This window comes from Cololabis saira, chromosome 5 (assembly GCF_033807715.1).
Source record: "Cololabis saira isolate AMF1-May2022 chromosome 5, fColSai1.1, whole genome shotgun sequence".
NCBI lineage: Eukaryota > Metazoa > Chordata > Actinopteri > Beloniformes > Belonidae > Cololabis > Cololabis saira.
In genome coordinates this window covers 33,685,254-33,703,341 of record NC_084591.1, presented here as the reverse complement: position 1 = coordinate 33,703,341, position 18,088 = coordinate 33,685,254, and the positions used below count along the sequence as shown (strand labels likewise).

General features: G+C 44.4%; 1 protein-coding gene and 1 long non-coding RNA gene across 2 annotated transcripts in view; one reads left to right on the top strand and one right to left on the bottom strand.

The window, feature by feature from the left end:
• The first annotated feature begins 128 nt into the window (after window positions 1-128).
• On the top strand, window positions 129-7,646 carry LOC133444162 (uncharacterized). Its single transcript, XR_009782706.1, has 3 exons — window positions 129-222; window positions 6,213-6,545; window positions 7,270-7,646. It is a non-coding gene; the product is annotated as an uncharacterized LOC133444162 (long non-coding RNA).
• An 89-nt stretch (window positions 7,647-7,735) lies between these two features.
• The window catches only part of LOC133444885 (dynein axonemal heavy chain 5-like), a 97,047-nt gene continuing 86,694 nt past the window's right edge, over window positions 7,736-18,088 (bottom strand). Inside the window, exons 84-98 of the mRNA XM_061722780.1 lie at window positions 17,803-18,054; window positions 17,571-17,697; window positions 16,096-16,217; window positions 15,866-16,015; window positions 15,588-15,752; window positions 15,289-15,506; window positions 15,126-15,181; window positions 14,729-14,850; window positions 14,455-14,605; window positions 11,371-11,570; window positions 10,900-11,088; window positions 10,528-10,660; window positions 8,590-8,798; window positions 8,301-8,522; window positions 7,736-8,013 (exon numbers count right to left, since the gene is read on the bottom strand). Of these exons, the coding sequence (XP_061578764.1) occupies window positions 7,789-8,013; window positions 8,301-8,522; window positions 8,590-8,798; window positions 10,528-10,660; window positions 10,900-11,088; window positions 11,371-11,570; window positions 14,455-14,605; window positions 14,729-14,850; window positions 15,126-15,181; window positions 15,289-15,506; window positions 15,588-15,752; window positions 15,866-16,015; window positions 16,096-16,217; window positions 17,571-17,697; window positions 17,803-18,054 (2,541 nt within the window). The 3' untranslated portion in view covers window positions 7,736-7,788. The remainder of the gene's footprint in view (window positions 8,014-8,300; window positions 8,523-8,589; window positions 8,799-10,527; window positions 10,661-10,899; window positions 11,089-11,370; window positions 11,571-14,454; window positions 14,606-14,728; window positions 14,851-15,125; window positions 15,182-15,288; window positions 15,507-15,587; window positions 15,753-15,865; window positions 16,016-16,095; window positions 16,218-17,570; window positions 17,698-17,802; window positions 18,055-18,088) is intronic.

Here is an 18,088-nt window from a genome sequence, read left to right as displayed (position 1 = left end):
AGGCTTTCGGTTCCACACAGCGTGGTGACCCAGGTCACGTGATGCACAAGAGCAGCAACACGTTGGAAATTTAATAGACGAGAAATATATGTATTTTTTAAATATATACTGGGATAATTACACTATCACGACTTTAATTGGCGTAAAGTTTATCAACCAGAGCCTATTTACAGGCTTGTAAGGTCTCTAGTTTTGTCTGCAGCCGCATGAGGTGAAATAAAGGTAAGAAACTGATAATGTATATTCTGATACACCACTCTTTAGCTAATAATGAAAAATTAACTGATAGTTATATTCATGTATATATATACCGGTATATATATATATATATATATATATTTTTTATTTATTTAAATATTGTCATATAAAGCAATGCAAGTTCGAAGATGAAAGAAAAAAAAAGTGTTACCACAGTTCTAGTATATCTGGCATAATTCCAGTTGTTAGAAAAATTCAATACTACAAAAGCTTTCTTCAGCATAATACTATATATCTGTTTCTGGTTATTCAGGTTATGATTGTTTTACCCTGTTGCATTCAGGATGAGTTGTGATTTCAAATAAGAAAAAATGGCAAGTGTTCTTTGTGCACCGTAGTCCTCTAGAGTCTAGTCTACAGAAGTAGTCCTTTATGTTTACATCAGTTAGCCACACGCTCTGACCAGTCATGGTCTTGAAAGTCAAGATCTAGTCCAGGGGTCTCCAACCCTGGTCCTGGAGAGCACCTATCCAGCATGTTTTAGATCTTTCCCTGCTTCAGCACACCATGATACAAGGAGCTGTGTCAACAACAGAACTGTCCGGACCTTGATGACAAGTTAATGACGACCATTGATTAGAATCAGGTGTGTTCATGCAGGGAGACACCTAAAACATGCTGGATAGGTGCTCTCCAGGACAGGAGTTGGAGACCCCTGATCTAGGCTTTCCGAACAGAACATTGATTTCTTTCTTCATTGAAGTTCAAAATGTATATCAAAACTTATGCCAAATGTACAAACATTTTCCACAGATATATAAAAATCCCCTCAAACAATCACACAATCTTTCCTACACGCTTCAGGGTCCTGGATGTCAAGGTGTGGTTTAGTTGAGGACCCAAAAGCAGGAGAGCGGGAGGCAGGAGTTCCAAAAACTGGGTTTATTAAGCAAAACCAAACCAAAAACGCTGCAGAGCAGGATCAAAAGCAGAACAAAAACTAGGCGAGGAGACATGGAGGGAGCAAACAGTACGGACTGACAGGGAGCAGGGAAAGACAAGACCAGGGGCCGGATTCTCCAATATCTTCTTAAGAAAATCTTAAGAAATGTCTTAAGATCTAAAATTAAGAAGTTCGTAAGAAAGTTCTTAAGTGCAATTCCTCAATATTTTCTTAAGAACCATCTTAAGAACTGTAATTTCTTACGAATTTCTTATTTTTCTACTTAAGAACTTCTTAAAATATGGCTGTTTTTGAAATCACTCAAATCAATTCAGCAGCCGCTCCAGCGGACCGTTCAGCAGTAGCAGCCAAGTATCCCAGAATGCATTTCGCACCAAAACGACAGCGGGAGCCGAGAGCTAAAAGCAGGCTAAAAGCTGTTTTAATTTCCGCTGTAGCGCTGTTAATATGCCACTTTATTAAGTTTTAATATTTTTTCAGATGCCAAAGTCCCCCTTAAGATACCCAACCTGGCCTCAGTTCATCCAAATAACGCCTGTTGAGAAATTTGCTCCGACGTTTTCGGGGATGAGAAGAGCCGGCGGCTGCGGGGAGCAGCATTAGCTCACGGCCGGGGGGAGAGGCGTGATCGCCGGGTAAAACCACGCTGTCGTCCTGGGGAGAAACTGAACCAATGAACTGACCTGCAGCTCTGTGGAGAATTGTCGCTGGCTGAAATAAATCATTTAGGAAGATAAATGTTGGTTTAATAGATGAAATCTAACAGTTGTAGTTTCCATATTAGTTTGTCTGAATATAAAGTGGAGCTTCATGTTTTTACTGGAGCCCCAGAACCAGCGCTGCTGCTCCGTCTGTACATCAGAGCCGTCGCAATTTTAATAAAAGGTATTAAAATGAACATATCAGTCTATTGAATTTTATTTTGTTTTATTAAGCTACATATGTTTGGGTTTTTATTTAGTGCACCTCTACGTACTTGGTATACAAAATTATATGTATTATTCATTTCATTATATTATTATTATTTTTATTAATTTCATTATATTTAGTCGATCCACCTGAAGCGAGACTTCACTACACCAATGCATCGCTCCACAATATTGCAGATCTTTGTTTGTGCATGTGCAAATGTGTTGATAAAGGTGATATTAGAGTCTCACCTTTTCACAGACGAAATCTTAAGACAGGTCAAGGTTGTCTTAAGTTAAGAAAAAAGTTAAGAACAAATTTAAGAACTTTTATTTCAAGAATACCATTTCTTCTTAAGTTTTTTCTTAAGAAGAAACTTAAGAAGAAAGTTAAGAAAATACTTAAGAACTTTTTTGGAGAATACGACTTAAGAATTTTTTCTTCTTAAGACAGAACTTAAGAAAAGAATGGCACTTAAGAAGATTTTTTTTCTTAAGAATGTTTTGAGAATACGGCCCCAGATATACACAGGGGATAACGAGACACAGGTGCAGACAATCAGGGCAGATGGGAAACAGGAGGGGCAGAACTGAAAACACAAACTGGGGGAAATGTCAAACCCTGACACTGGAGAGATGGAAGATTGCAGCCAATCAATCGATCCAACACCTCTGTCACTGTGTCCACCAGAGGGTCATAGTTTGTGGGAACAATGTCATCCAGTTTTGGGGTAGGCCTAATCATTACACCAAGGTATTTAAATCCATGCTGTGTCGTTGCAAATGGTGTATCTATTTTGGGGTTGAGTCTTTCTTCTTCATTTAGAAATAACAGCACTGACTTCTAAGGGTGCGTCCCAATACTCCCCCTCGCCCTCCTTTTCTTCACTAACCCTAACTTTTGCGCGTTCCCGTGAAGGTAGTGGTGTCCCAATTCCTCTTTTCACCTAGGGGGAGGGGGCATAACGAGGGCTAGGGGCTGAGAATAGCCCCTTCAAATCGAGGGATTTCAGATGCCGACTTGGCGAGCGAGGGGGTATGAAAATTTCCCAGAATGCTTTTCGTCGTCATTTGCGGACTGAATCAAAAAAAAAACATGGAGGACATTTCTTGTTTTTTTGGGAATAAAATCAATATTTTGAGTTAGTTTCTGCATAAAAATGCGTTTTGATTACATTTCTCGGCGCAAACCAATATTTTACTTTCATAATATTCACTCAGTGAATGTACATAATCCCTTTTTTGTCCGTTGTTCGCTAAAATCGCGCCGGAATATGGTTACGTAACCTACGTAAGCTCCGCCGTAGTTTACGTAAGCTACGCCGTAGGCTGCGTCTATTTAGGGCCAATCCCAATTCTCCTTCACTCGCCCTTTTCTCCACTCGCACTTCTTTTCTGCCCTAAGCCCTAAAAAAGAAGGGGGCGATTTTAGGGCACTTGAGATCTAGGGCACTTGGCCCAGGTGCCTGTCCCATTTCTCCCCCTACCCCTCGTTTCCATCCCTACCCTGATCAGGAAGCTGAGAGCCAAAAGCTGTTTTAATTTCAGCTGTAGCTCTGTTAATATGGCACGTATATTCCATATAAAAAAATGTGCACAGAAATATTTACAAAAAAAAAAGTTTGCAGTGTATGTGCTGCTACTGCTGATGAGGTGTCCTGTCCACCATTTTCTCTAAAAGGTTCAGGAACCTGTCCATGTGTTCTTCATATAGTTTTGTACTTGTGTGGTTTTACTCACTTGGAAATACTTTTAAATTGTCTAATAAAACTTGTTACACAACAGTTTTCTCTTCTGGGGTTTCTCAAAGTAAGGTAATGTCTCAAATTATAAACTGTACAACGAGATCAATAGTAAAATAAGGATAGTGAGAGAATCTGCAGTAAAAAAGGCTTTATTTGCTATATTCAAATACAATTTTTAAAAAGAAAAAAGTAAACATTGCACGCAAAACAAAGAAAGGTGCTGTTCCATATAAAAAAATTTGCACAGAAATATGTACAAAAAAGAAAAATTGCAGTGTATGTGCTGCTACTGCTGATGAGGTGTCTGGTCCACCATTTTCTCTAAAAGGTTCAGGAACCTGTCCATGTGTTCTTCATTCTTTTGACATCTTCTGTCTTCTTTGGCGGCCTCAGCTTGAAGGAAGTCCTGCATAGAGAATTTCTTTTTTTGGGGGGATCGGGGGGAAAGTGGACCTGATGCCTGAAGCTTCCAGCTTCCTCTTCCAGCTGGTGAGGCAGAGCTTGAGGCCGATGTGCTGGTGTCTTCCAAAGTGTTCTGAGATAAAAAAAAGATGGATACACATGTTGATTACACACATGACTGGACTATCATACACACCCACAACATCATACCAGGTTCATTATCACTGTATAAATAAAAATTACCTCTGTGCTTTCCTCTGAATTTGTCAGAGAGGACACCAGTGAGGATGGAGGGTCGATTATGTTCTGAAAAGAAAATAACAGTTAGAGAACCACGGGTCGTAGCACAAGCTAGCTATAGGAAGAAGGACTGGGGAATAAGATTGTGCTTTTTTACTGCTAAACTTACCATGAGTATTTGCGAGGGATCTTCATAAGACGCCAACAAACATGGAGGCTGGATTGAAGGTCTGGACCCCAAAACCTCATGCATCTCTTTGTAGAAAGGCCATGAGGCTGCTGTGGCCTCCCCACTGTCTGTCCCGGAGCCGGTTTTAGGGGTTTTGAGGTCCTGCATAAGACACACACACACACACACACACACACACACACACACACACACACACAATTTACAGAAGATTATTAATAAATACTTTACATGTATTTTTTTTTGATAAGCATCATCTCTTCAGCAGATAATACATTTACAGATAACCATAACCATTGCTTACCTTATATATTTTTTTAAGATTTTCCAATTTTTTGCCAATTTGTGCTGTGGTCACCTTTCCCTCCAGTTCCAGCTCTTTGATGAGTTTCCTGTAACAGAAAACAGTGATGAATAGTAGTTATACCATGGTTAAGGACCCCATCACAGATATTCTGCAAGCAGATAGCTAGATCACTCACTCCCACAGTGGTTTAGCAGCATATTTCTTCTTAGTAAAATTCTCCTCGTTGGTAGCCCTAAAGCTTATTAGGTGTCGGACCTGATCCGGAGTCCCTGGAATGAAATGTGATTACTGCAATGCACAAACGTCCTCGTAAAAAAAAAACAAACAAACAAACAAAAAGTTTGAACTATGATAACAAGGCAGCAAGCAACGTTATTACTTCGTAACCCCCCCCAAATAACGTTGCTGCCTTATAGTAATGTGAAATATCCAACAAATTTGTATAAAATATGAGAGTTAACGAGTAGTTAACAGGACACGGCAATGTTATCTACCCGACTCATCATGAACAGCCACATGTTGCATTATCTTACGTTAACTCAGAATCAGAATCAGCTTTATTGGCCAGGTTCTAACATTGTCCAACAAGTAATTTGACTCCGGTAATTTCACTCTTTGGTATTAAAAATAAACAATAAACAATGTGGTATTTCTGTGTACTGTTAAAACATACAAAAGCACTGTGATTTTTTTAATTCCATGGGACATTATACTTACATTTGTGGGTTTCCTTTTCAATATCCTGCTCTTTGCGGGTCGCCATTTGACTCAAAAAAACTGAAAAAAAAAAAATGCTTGCTTGCTCAAAATCGAGACGAGTCTGCAAAGGATGTTTTCCTCGGTCGGCGAGCTTTAAAAGACAACTTTGCAGTCGTAACTTTTTAGTGAGTTAAATATTTAAATATCAGAAAAATGCACTCCAACTCCGGAAAGTTCTTAGCGCAGGAAAATTGCCCACGTAATTTAGGGGTGAACATTCTTACAGCAAATAATATAATAATTTGCTCTAACGTAAATTAATTGATGAATAATGAACATATTTTATCTTGTCTTCATTTTGAAAATAAATGTAATAAATATAAAATACCCCACTATGACAACTTGGGAAGAATAAAAAATAAAAAACGCCCCATTTGGTTTCCCTGTACATTATACTGTATGTCAATCAATCAATCAATCAATCAATCAATCAACCAACGAATCAGTGTCCTTCTTGATGCCTGATTTGACAAACTGTCCTTCATTCCTCTCCCGTCACCAGGTTTGTAGAGCCGATAGATGGAAACACCTACAAACAGTGGAGGACTTCTCCAGGTCACGTGACGGCTGAGGGCGAGGCTGTTGAGCAGCAGGACGACCAGACACCTTCACATTCAGATGCTGATATAAGTGACCACCAAACAGAGACAAAACAGCTTTCCTTTGCAGAGGTGATGCAGTTTGTTCAGGAGGGGAAAGACGTTCCTGGAGTGAAAAAACTTGACATACGAGCAAGCAACCAGAGTGCAACTCCCTCTAAAATGAAACGGCTCTTGAAACCCTGGGAAACGACTTCAGCTTAAGTTACCCTTTCATTCTTTGGCACACTGTGTGGGTAAGTATCTCTAATTTCTAATAAATGCTAACTTCATGTGGGCTTCACCAGAGGCTAACAGATGTGAGATGGAGTGAAAAACAAAAACTGAATGGAAAATGGTGCATTGTATTTCAAAATGAACAATGTAACTACTTCCAGGGTTCTTTTCTCACAGTTAAACGAATGAAATCAACATTGGAAATGTGTGGATAGAATTTTGAAGTGTTTTAAAAAGTGGTAAAAAGAAGCTGAAGACATTCGACCAATCAGAACGTTTCAGTGCGGCCAGGGCACAAATCAAAGGGCTCTTATTGGTGGTAAAATATCTCCATGTTGGTTTGTGGTTCCTAACGTGGAAATGCAGCTCGCGTCTGTGTGCAGCCTGGGGGGAGGCGAGGCTACATGTCCAACGCCTTCCTGCAGGCGGCGAGGAGGCGGGGCTACTGTAGCCCTGATTGTCAATATTTCTGCTAAGATGAGGGATATTTGAGCTTTAGTTACGGTAACGAGTGACTGCATGACTGTAGTTTTAAAGCAGTTTGTGTTTGTTAATGTTAAGAAATAAAAGTTTACTTGAGTCATTTCTGCAGCCAGAGTGGACTTTGCTCTTCCGGAAGCACAGAAGCGGATCAGGTGTAGTTCTGTGTTAATGATGATTGTGAAAGCTTCGTTTTAGCAGTTCAAGAGTAGCAGGATCATGGAGTGTAATTGTTCTCTCGTTCTACTGTTTCTCCATTTTCAGGTTTAGTGCCGTCTTCAGGAGGCCGAGCAGTTGGATGCTGAGAAGCATCAAGTTTTCCCTTCTACAGAGTGAATCAGAAGCAGTGATCAGAGTGTCAATCAGACATTTTATTTTAAATGTGTTTTAACAGAGACAAGAAACTTTCAAGTGTTTTTGAACTTCTGAACTGAACTGAATTTCTTAAAGTTCTTAAAGCCAGTCAGTAAGCCGAGTGACGGATGCTGACCTTCAGCGCTGTCTAGTGGACACTTTTGGAGTGACGACATCCAATAATAAATTATTCAATCTAAAATCATCTCTTGTGTGACTCAGGCTGTTGAACAGTCATTAAGACAAACAAAAACCACAAATAACATATGAATTTAAAATGTCATGCCGAGACTTGAACTGACTCGAAACCAACAGAACTGAAGTCTAATAATTAAAATCATGTTAACCAAAGTAGATTTTTTAAACTGTATGTAAGACCAGGGCAGTAGAGGGCCAGCAGCCTCTGGTCATGTGACCTCCGCCAGCAGGTTACTTGCAGTGGCAGAGTAGAGCGACGCCTCGCATGGTCCAGTGTTCCACCGGCTTCACGCTCCGCAGAGAAAGGCAGAAGATGAAGTTGAGGTCGGTGCGGCGCGGCTTCTTGTACACCGGACACGAGTACAGGCTGATGCCGCCGCCGGCGCCCTGCGGCGGCTTCGCGGCGGCGGCGTTGACGGCGAAGACGTGGACCACTGGCAGCAGAGTGAAGAGGATCTGTGGGGACCAAAAACGGGATATTACTGAAGGAAAACATGGGTTGAAGCTCGCTCAGGGAGCTGCGGGGGCAGATGCTCTGGAACGAGCGCCGGAGGACTCAGGAAGTCCGGCAGGAACTGACACCAACGGTTGCTACTAAAGGAGGATCTATGAGCTCTGGTACACACAGACTCATTTTTTAAAAAGACTTTAATCATTTCATTAAAACATTAAACATCTGTAGCCAGAGCGGACTTTGTGACAACAATTTAACATTGAGACAAGATGAGAAAGGAGAGCCTAACCTTGGACGGTGCTTCTGCAAGTTTCACACCACGGCGATCCCACCCTGCCCCATCCAGGGACAGGCCATAGATGTAGACCCCGCCCACACCCTGGGGGGGCGGGGCCGTCACGTCCTCCTTCATCTTCTTGGTGACGTCGTTGCTCAGGGTGACGGTGTCCAGAGCCCAGCCCTTGGATACATTTGAGCGGGTGGTCTCCTGGCGGATGGCCGTCAGAAAGCCCTGGAACAAAAACACCAGTAAACAGAACCTGTCTACGATCCTCAGCGTCCCCGAAAACCAAACCCACCTGTGGATTGAAGAAGCCAGCGAGCCAGAACTGCTTTGGCCGACCGGCTTGAATCCAGTCGCTGAGCTGGATGTTCCTCTCCAGAAGCTCGCCGAACCAGAAACCCAAGGTGTCCGACGGCCAGCTGATGCGGAGCCACGTACGAGGGATGCGAGCGTCGAAGATGCAGTCCAGAGCGTCGCGCAGCTCCTCCGACATGATGATGGTCCCTGCAGCAGCACAGACACCAGTCGCATGAACCTCGTAGTCTGAGTCTCATACCTGAGGAACCTCACTTTTAACTTCTGGAATAATCTTCAGTCAGCCTGAGTTAAACTGGGACCCAGAGTCAAGCCACCTGATCCGTGTCGGTGTGGCGGTGAAGGGTCAGACCGACAGTAACGGCGTCCAGAGATGCGGCAGGAAAACAGAAAACATCCCCTTCTTTTATCGTTACTGGATTATTTATTGTTTTACTATTCCACTTATTTTGTACTTAATAGTTTAATTAATGTAAATTTTAAAATCGACACTAGAGACCTGGACTGGCTTTAACGTGTTTGGCAGCTCTGTAAAGCTGCTTTTGAACATTTTTAGCTCACTTTTATAAAACTCAGTGTGAGGAACCAGAGCGGCCTCCCCACGTACAAGGGGACAAGGCAAAACTGGAGCTTGGTGATGAGGTGTAAATAGAACCTTGCAGAGCGTAGAATGCCAAAAAATAAGGCTTTTTATTGTGTGCCAAAACAAAGCACAAAGACATAAAGGCAAAAACAGTAGTTTTAAAAAATGTCACAATGGGGCATAGCCTGTCTGCAAGCTACCTCCATTCCAGCCGACTCGTTTCTGGTATACAGCTGCAGTTTATAAACCCAGGCAGGGTGGTGAGGTTGATTGGACACAGGTGTGCCACAATCAGTAGAACCAGGCACACCTGTGTGCTGCTCCCCCGCAGACCACGCCCAATCCTCCACTCTGCTACACACATTAAAAAAATGTCCGGTGATGGTGAGAAGGGGAGGGGTTGCTCACTTTCTCACACTTCCCTCCCCCTCTGGAGTCTCGCCAACCCCGTTGCGAGACAGGAAAACGGCCGCTTCCTCCCAGTTGCCGAGGACGCTTCCTCCCGGTATCCGAGGACGCTTCCTCCCGGTATCCGAGGACGCTTCCTCCCGGTATCCGAGGACGCTTCCTGCTGGTCACCGGGTCTCCCAGACTCCTGCTGGTCACCGGGTCTCCCAGACTCCTGCTGGTCACCGGGTCTCCCAGACTCCTGCTGGTCACCGGGTCTCCCAGACTCCTGCTGGTCACCGGGTCTCCCAGACTCCTGCTGGTCACCGGGTCTCCCAGACTCCTGCTGGTCACCGGGTCTCCCAGACTCCGCCAAACCCACGGCGTCGCTTCCCACCTCTTCTCTCCAGTTTTCAGGTGGCGCCAAAGATCCCACTCCTGACACCAAATGTGAGGAACCAGAGCGGCCTCCCCACGTATAAGGGGACAAGGCAAAACTGGACCTGGGTGATGAGGTGTAAAAAGAACCTTGCAGATCGTAGAATGCCAAAAAATAAGGCTTTTTATGGTAAAAAAACACAAAGACATACAGGTGAAGGCCAAATCTGTAGTCTACAAATGGCACAAAGGGGCATAGCCTGTCTGCAAGCTACCTCCATTCCAGCCGACTCGTTTCTGGTATACAGCTGCAGTTTATAAACCCAGGCAGGGTGGTGAGGTTGATTGGACACAGGTGTGCCACAATCAGTAGAACCAGGCACACCTGTGTGCTGCTCCCCCGCAGACCACGCCCAATCCTCCACTCTGCTACACACATTAAAAAAATGTCCGGTGATGGTGAGAAGGGGAGGGGTTGCTCACTTTCTCACACTCAGCCAGAAGAAACAGATCTTTGTTGGTGCAACCAACCATGACTACATGCAACAGTGTGTGAGCGTGCTGACTGACCATCGATGGCCAGTCCCAGGTCCGTGAGCGTGCTCCGCACGATACTGATGACCCGCTGCATGCGGTCCACTTCCTGTTGGAGGAAGATGTTCATTGGCTGAAGTGGACCCATCTTCTGCAGTTGACCTTTGACCTGCACAACATGAAGGGAGAGCTCAGTACTGATGAGTGTGTCCAGACCATCTCAACCCGGCTGGTCTCTCCTCCCATCCATCCCGGCCCCTCCCACACAAAGTCTCACATCCCGGTGATTCATTTTGAGTTGAGTTTCAGGTCGTCTCCTCGGTTGGCCTCAGGATCAATACAGATCAATACAGTGTCGAGGTTCTGGTGCTGGTTCGGTGGCTCGTCCGTGCGGCTGAGAACACAAACCTCGTGAGGAACGTAGTTGGGTGGCAACTTGTCCAGCATGTCGTTGACGGCTCTTTGCACGCAGGCCTCCCTGGTCTCCCCGGCTGCGGCGCCGCTGTCCTTCGGCTGGATGTTGACGATGGTGCAGAGCATCTCGTTGGTCAGGTTGGTCTGGCAGGTGATGTCAGCATTAGGGTGAAGCCCAAACACCTGCAGCCAGAAAGATGGAAGAACCATGATGCATGAAAAAGGTGACATCCAAGAGAGTGAACGGGTTCACAGGTACAGGATCAGAAGTGCAGGGACTGTTTGGTCTTCATCAGCAGTCCTGCTCACTGAAAAGCTGTTCAAGCTTAATAAAAATACACCAAAGGACAGAAAACGTGCACGTCACGTGCTTGTTCCCCTTCATTCAATCAATAGCGGCCGTAGCAACAAAAAAGGAGTACTAATATCAGTAAGTATGGTTAGCACTAGGTAGGCGGTTCTCACCTCAGGCGAGTCGACGAGCGGCAGCTCCTCGATGTGCTGCAGGATGTCCTGGACGCTTTTGGCCTTGGCGGGAATGCTGTAGCCTTTATAGAAGTAGAATTCGCTGCTGAAGGTGTTCTCGCTGAACCAGACACGGGTGAAGGTGTTGAGGAGACACTTGTCCAAGTCATCAGTCACCCGTCCACCGTACTGGACCTCTCCTGCATGACAAAGTGAATCGCTCTTTCATCCACATTCCTGCACGTTGGTTAAAAGACCTGTCAGTTTTCCTTTGTGAAGTTGGAAACGGTGCTGTCTAAAACAGAGAAGCAAAGGTTTTCAGTTTCTTCTGTTAAGAACATGATTATTTTAAAGTGTTTTTTTCTCATTTTCCCTGGCCTTATTTCAAATAGTTGTTTAGAAGAGATATAAGTTATTTTTCACAACTCCATATAATAAGATTTGCAATAATTTACTTTGTTGTAATAAATGAGGTTGCTATTTTCAACTTACCTTTCCCAGAGTCTTCAATAAATAACCCTAACAATTTCATTTGTGTGTGACTCCTTTGAAATATTTGTAAATTCCTATTATTACTATTATTATGTACACTTTCATTAGAGAAACACCCCAGCTGATCATATTTACCGAGCAAAAACCAAATAACTGTTCATTAGTCATAATCGAGGTGAACCTACATTCAGTGGTGATGTCGATAAGAGCTCAGGACAGTAGGGTTTATTTTATTTCTTAAATCCAAACTAAGTCCAATTTAACATCCAAAAGATCCACGTTTGTTCAAAGATAAATTACAGCAATGATTTCAACTGCTGTCTTCTCCTACGGTCTGGGACTGCGATGATCATGGATGTTGTCATCTGTAACCATGCAGGGCTTAAAGTAAAAAAAAAAATCCTGAGCCTGAACTTTTTTCCGGGAGCGGGGCCACATGCGCTCGGCAATTTGGCAAACAACAAAAATGACATCCTTTGAATATAATTTTCCTTTTCACTATGGATACTTTTGATATCAAGTTTCGCTAGTTGTCATTGTGTTTGACAGGGTATAAGATGACCTACAATCTAAAATATGAATATTTTAAATTAAAGGTCATAATGTTATAAGGGCAGGTGAAACTCAGGCAGGCTAATTAATTGATGGATTTATTGATTAGCAACCATTTAATTCAGTAAAGGACAATAAATAAATATATATATATATCTCATTTCCACTATTATTTTTTTAAATTTGCAAAACACCTACAGTGCAACAGTTGAAGAATAAAAGAGAGGAAAGAACCTGGCTGGCCCTGAGGAGGTGGTTGCTGGTTCTCCCTCCTAGCTCGTGTCTCAAGTCCAGTCCTCTTTCCCTTCATAACGGCACAATTGTCCAGTAGAAAACTTGTGACTTGTTTCCACTCAAACTCATAAGACTGCAGGACATCTTCTAGTTCCAGCATAACTGCTGAAGCATTGGCAAGATTAACTTTTCTGCTTCCCAGATGTTGAGTTGTTACTCTGGCCATATCATTTTCAAAAAAGCAAACAAGTACTTTCATAATCTTGTCCTGCTGTAGCTGGTGGCTTCATCAATGTTTAATGAAAACACTCTTTTTGAGCTTCTCTGATAGCCGTTTTTTTTAACTCTGGTGCCATGCCATGTGTATTCATATAACTGGCATGCTGATTAGAAATGGTCAGGTTTGTCAAAGCTTTTTTATCAACAGCTAACTTTTTACATACTGTAGGTTTACAAACGGTTGAGCAATAGTGAAGGATGCATCATGTTCAACAATGAACGAACACACACGGATGTTTGCATCACAAATAGGGTTGCCAACTCCCTGAAAAACAAATAAGGGACACCTCATCAGCAGGACCGGCAAACCCGATTGCCTTCACCTTTCCTGCCGTGGTGAATTTTTTTTAGCCCCTTTTTTTTGTGAGTGAAACGATTTTTTAACTATTTGACTCAAACCTGAATTTACTTAGATGCATATTTTTGAATGCCATGAACACATGGAACAATTATCCAGCAATTTACTTTAATACAAAATAACAAAATGAAATGCATAAAATAAGTATCTTTCTGAAACAGAAACCTGTCCTGCTTGACTTAAAATTGTATAAATGAATACAATAGAAAGAAAGCAGAACATCCATCCTGTAATAGTGCACATTGTTAGTGCAACAACAAAAGTGCAAACAGAAAGTCTGTAGAAAACATGTAAACATATTTGTGCCTCAAAGGCCATGACTGTAGGATACAGTTGCAGTAAAACAGAAAACAATAACTTATGAACTCAACAGCTCAATGCCATTTTCCACTGGCATTTTATGACTATTTTTTGACTCTCCCAGTAATACGGGACAAAGTGCGTCCCTTTTCAGCTCAATACGGGACGCGTACTTTAGTTTATAAATACGGGACGATTCCATTTTCAAGGGACGGTTGGCAACCCTAATCACAGACCAGGTGGGCCGTGTGCAGCGGTACGTCAGCTGTGGCTGTTGCGTGACACAGATACAGGAAACCAAACCGTAGTGGGCTGTCTCGTTTATTGAACGTCTCTGGTGATACACAAGTGTTGGTGTTCCGGCGGGCTGAAACACACCGCTCTGCGCCCTGCTGCCGTCAAAGACCCGCCCCAGCTCTAGTGTTCATTTTGGTTGAGCGCGAGATCCGCTTTCCTCTCATTCCATTGGTAGACGAACTCGGTTGACTCAAACTGACAATATCCCGTAGCCTATCAACACATACTTAAATGTAAGCCATTAAAGTTACTCATCTTTTCATAAAAAAAAAAAAAAAAAGCAGTCAAAGTCGAGAAAAAAAAAGCCACAGTGCCGGAATACCTGACCATGTGGCGGGGCTTACTGGCAGGTCTGCTGGGTGTAAATGACCTCACATCTCATTGCTTCAAATTCCTCATGCATCATCTTCTCTTGTATTTTTGTCTAGCCAAGTGATTGCAGTGGAAACTGTCTCACTCATGAGTCTCTTGAAGCTGCTGCGACTCTCATCCTTCAGAACCTCATTTAATCCCACGTTTACAGAATCTGGAGGTGTGCCAGCAGGTCAGCGAGTGCAAGAGGAAGTACTGACCCAACATGTAGCGCAGACAGTTCCAGTTCACTCCTCTCTTCGGATCCATGTCGTCCAGGTGGTTCTGGACAAAGTGCATGCTGCAGGTGAAATCCGCCTGGTTGAACTCATACGGGATGTTCCAGCCGAGAGGACCGAACTTACGGCGCTCCTGGTCACCGGTCGGAAGCAAGGAAGGATGTAGAGAGATGAGAAAAGGGAGGAGAAATCAGCTCAGGTTTGTCTCACATGATGTCTGACTGGGGAGAGTTTGGAGGAGGTGGGCGGCGGGCACCTGCACGGTGGTGTGGAGGAAGGCCACGGCGTACAGCAGAGGTTTCCACTGCGGCATGTTGCTGATCTCCAACTGATCCTGAGTGATACCACCAAAGGTCCTCTTCAGACCCGCTTTCATCCCTGATGGAGATGTGAAGGGATTTAAGGAAAGAAATTACAAAACAACAACTCATGATGGGGTGGATTCTTCTGATAAGTAAGTGAGCCATAAGAAAACCAAACATTTGTGAGGTTGTGCTGACAGAACTAAACCCAAACAAAGCAAGGTGAACAGTTTTTACAGTCAAATATAGAAATGAAACCACAGTCAAAAAAGGTCATTTGTAGCCCGGACTCCAGAGGGTTAAAGGTGAAAAGGGGATTGAACTGACTACCGAGGGTAACTGGACTCGTACCGAGAGGAGGTTCGTTGGTGAACTTGATGGAGGACTGGAGGAAGTTGATGGGGAATCTGTTCCAGTGCACAGAGGAGACAAGTGGACGAATGTTAATGCCGACAACGGGACGCTGGAAGTGCAGAGGATGTGTCGTAGTACTACGCTGTGTGGTGTCCGATACCTGGGGTGCACGTCGGTCGACAGCCACAGCCTGAAACTTTTATGCACGTTGTTTGAAGGGGTCAAGGTGACGGTGTCCAGCAGCTCGTCCAGGAAGCCCAGTCCCAGGTGGCAGTTCTGGAGCAGGAGCCAGCCGCCGGCCAGCATGCTCTTGGACAGCAGCTTGCGGGCGTGAACCTCCTGGCCCTGCCCCATAGAGATGGTGGGGCACGCGGCACCCTGCAGGCACAGAGCAGGGGATTCAAACCCACCACCCACGGCTCGCTGCCTCTGCCACGCCCATCTACCTGGCCCACTGACCTTGCTCCTGGCGAGCTTCTCTATGTTCTCTGTAGGGTCGGAGCCCATCGACAGCAGACACACCATCGGCGTCCTGTTGCTGCTCTCGGCCCACATGGTTTCCAGGTCCAGGACTGAGCCTTCGGCATACCGACAGCCCAAGGACTGTGAGATGTACCGCCGGGCCTGCGCACAAACACAAGCGTTACACCGTCTCCCGACGGACTGGTGTTGGTGTGACACCACGGCTCCTCTGAGGAGAATCAGTTTCACGTCACTGAACAGCTGAGAGCTCGGACCTGAATGAGGGTCCGGTCCGGACACCAGCTCCGAATGAGCAGGAGCTTCTGGAAGGTGCTTATCTTCTCCTCATATCCGTCAGGTAGTTCTGTGTCCTCTGGAGCCGGACTATCAAACCACGTCCTCCAGGCGCGCTCGTTCTGGTTCACCTGGACAGACAGACACAAATGCTGCAGATGAGAAGGTCCTGAACACTCCCGACGGACTGGGAGACGATCAGAACTCCAACCTGAGTCAGGATGTTGGAGAACAGATGCAGACCAGACAGCTGCACCAGGTTCAGCCAAGTCTGCTCCTGGATCCAGCGTTGAGGCTTGGCCTGGACAGATTTTGGATCCAGAGAGGCGCCGCCTGCACAGACAGCCAGACTTCATGATTTGGGGTAAAACGGGAGGATGTGGGATGCAGAGTTTATTAAATATCTGGGACTCTTACTGCCAAAGGACCTTTTAAAAATGTTTGACCTCAATTACGGACCCCTGAATTTGAAGTTAAAATCAGATATACAAAGGTGGAATGTTATTCCCTTTTTGAGTTTGAGTTCTAGGATAGAATCAATCAGGATGAATGTTCCTCCAAGACTGCTTTATCTCTTTCAATGTTTACTGATAAAAATACCACATAAGCAATTCTTAGACTGGGATAGGTTAATATCGAGATATGTATGGCAAGGGAAGAAGCCCAGGATTAAATATAAAAGAAATTGGGGGAATGGGCCTTCCCTGCCTACAAGAATATTATTATGTGGCTCAACTGAGACCATTAATTTGTTCATCTACATACACTGCAGGTTGGAAAGAAGTAGAAGGCACAGGGATATGATGATTTCAGAGGACCCCATGTCTGACATTTTGCTGAGGTCCTGGCAGGACGTAGTTAAAATTTGTAGATTAGAACCTTCTACAAAAATCCTGAGGTGGTGTGCCTATGATTCTGACCAAATAAAAATGACGACAGATTTAAGAAATGGATTTCTAAAGGCTTAACCACCTATTATACCTTTGTCCACAAGGGGGCATTCCAGAGATTTTAAGCTCTGCAGAACGAACAGTGGTTGGGAATACAATACAAAAAGAAAAGTTCTATCGGATTCGGTCTAAATAGACTGAGTACATGAAGCCTGTAAGATCTGATTTCATTTGAATCTGTGTTTTCTGTGATGACCTGCTCTCTACACCTGACACCACTCTAACACTGTACTTTATTTCTTTTTCATCTTGCAAAGCTGTGACGATAACGAGAAAAGAGCTCCCCCAGTTTTACTATTGGTGACCTGTCCAGGGTGAACCCCCTGCCTCTCGCCTGAAAATAGCTGGGATAGGCTCCAGCAGACCCCCGTGACCCTGCAAAGGATAAAGCGGGTATAGATAATGGATGGATGGATGGATGGATGGATGGATGGATGGATGGATGGATGGATGGATGGATGGATGGATGGATGGATGGATGGATGGATGGATGTTACACAAACTTATTTAAAATCTTGGAAAAGCATTATGATCAAAGACCTTTTTTTTTTTTGGATCCATCTTTCCCCATTTCATTGGAAACAGGTGGTTGAACTTTGGAGAAAGACCTTGCAATGGTCCAAGGAGTGAATGTAATACTGTATATGGAAACAATTTCTTTTTAAAATAAACAGAAAATTAAAAAAAAAACAACGGGGGGATGAAGGCGGAGTGTGACGGAGGAATGGGGCGTGACCTTTGAGGAAGGTGTGCACCTCCTGGTGCATGATCTTCCTGGCCTGCAGGTCGATCTTCAGAGCCAGGAGCAAGGTGAACAGCAGCTTGTGTTCCTCGTAGAGACCTCTGGCCGTGTAAGAGAACACCTGAGGGAGACCACAGGGTCACAGTTGAACCACCACACAACCGCCAGCTCAGAGAAACAACAAGCTGATCTGGGTTTGGACTTGATCCTGGCTGAGGAGCAGCACCTGGTATGTGAGGAAGCTGATGATGTTGCTGATGCGTTCGGAGGTGAGCGGAGACTTCTCCGAGTTCTTCAGGGACGAGTCAAAGAGGCCCAGGAACTGTACCAGCGACGTTTGGTACATGATGTTGACCAGTGACATCTCTACAATCAGGAAGTAGACGATGCTCCCCCTGGTGGCCACCGGACGGTACTCCTCTCTGGCCATGTTGATCTTCACCTCCGTCTCCGCAGCAACAGACAGTTTCTTACTCACCTGGAGGACAAAGAGACAGGATTCAGTGGTTTAC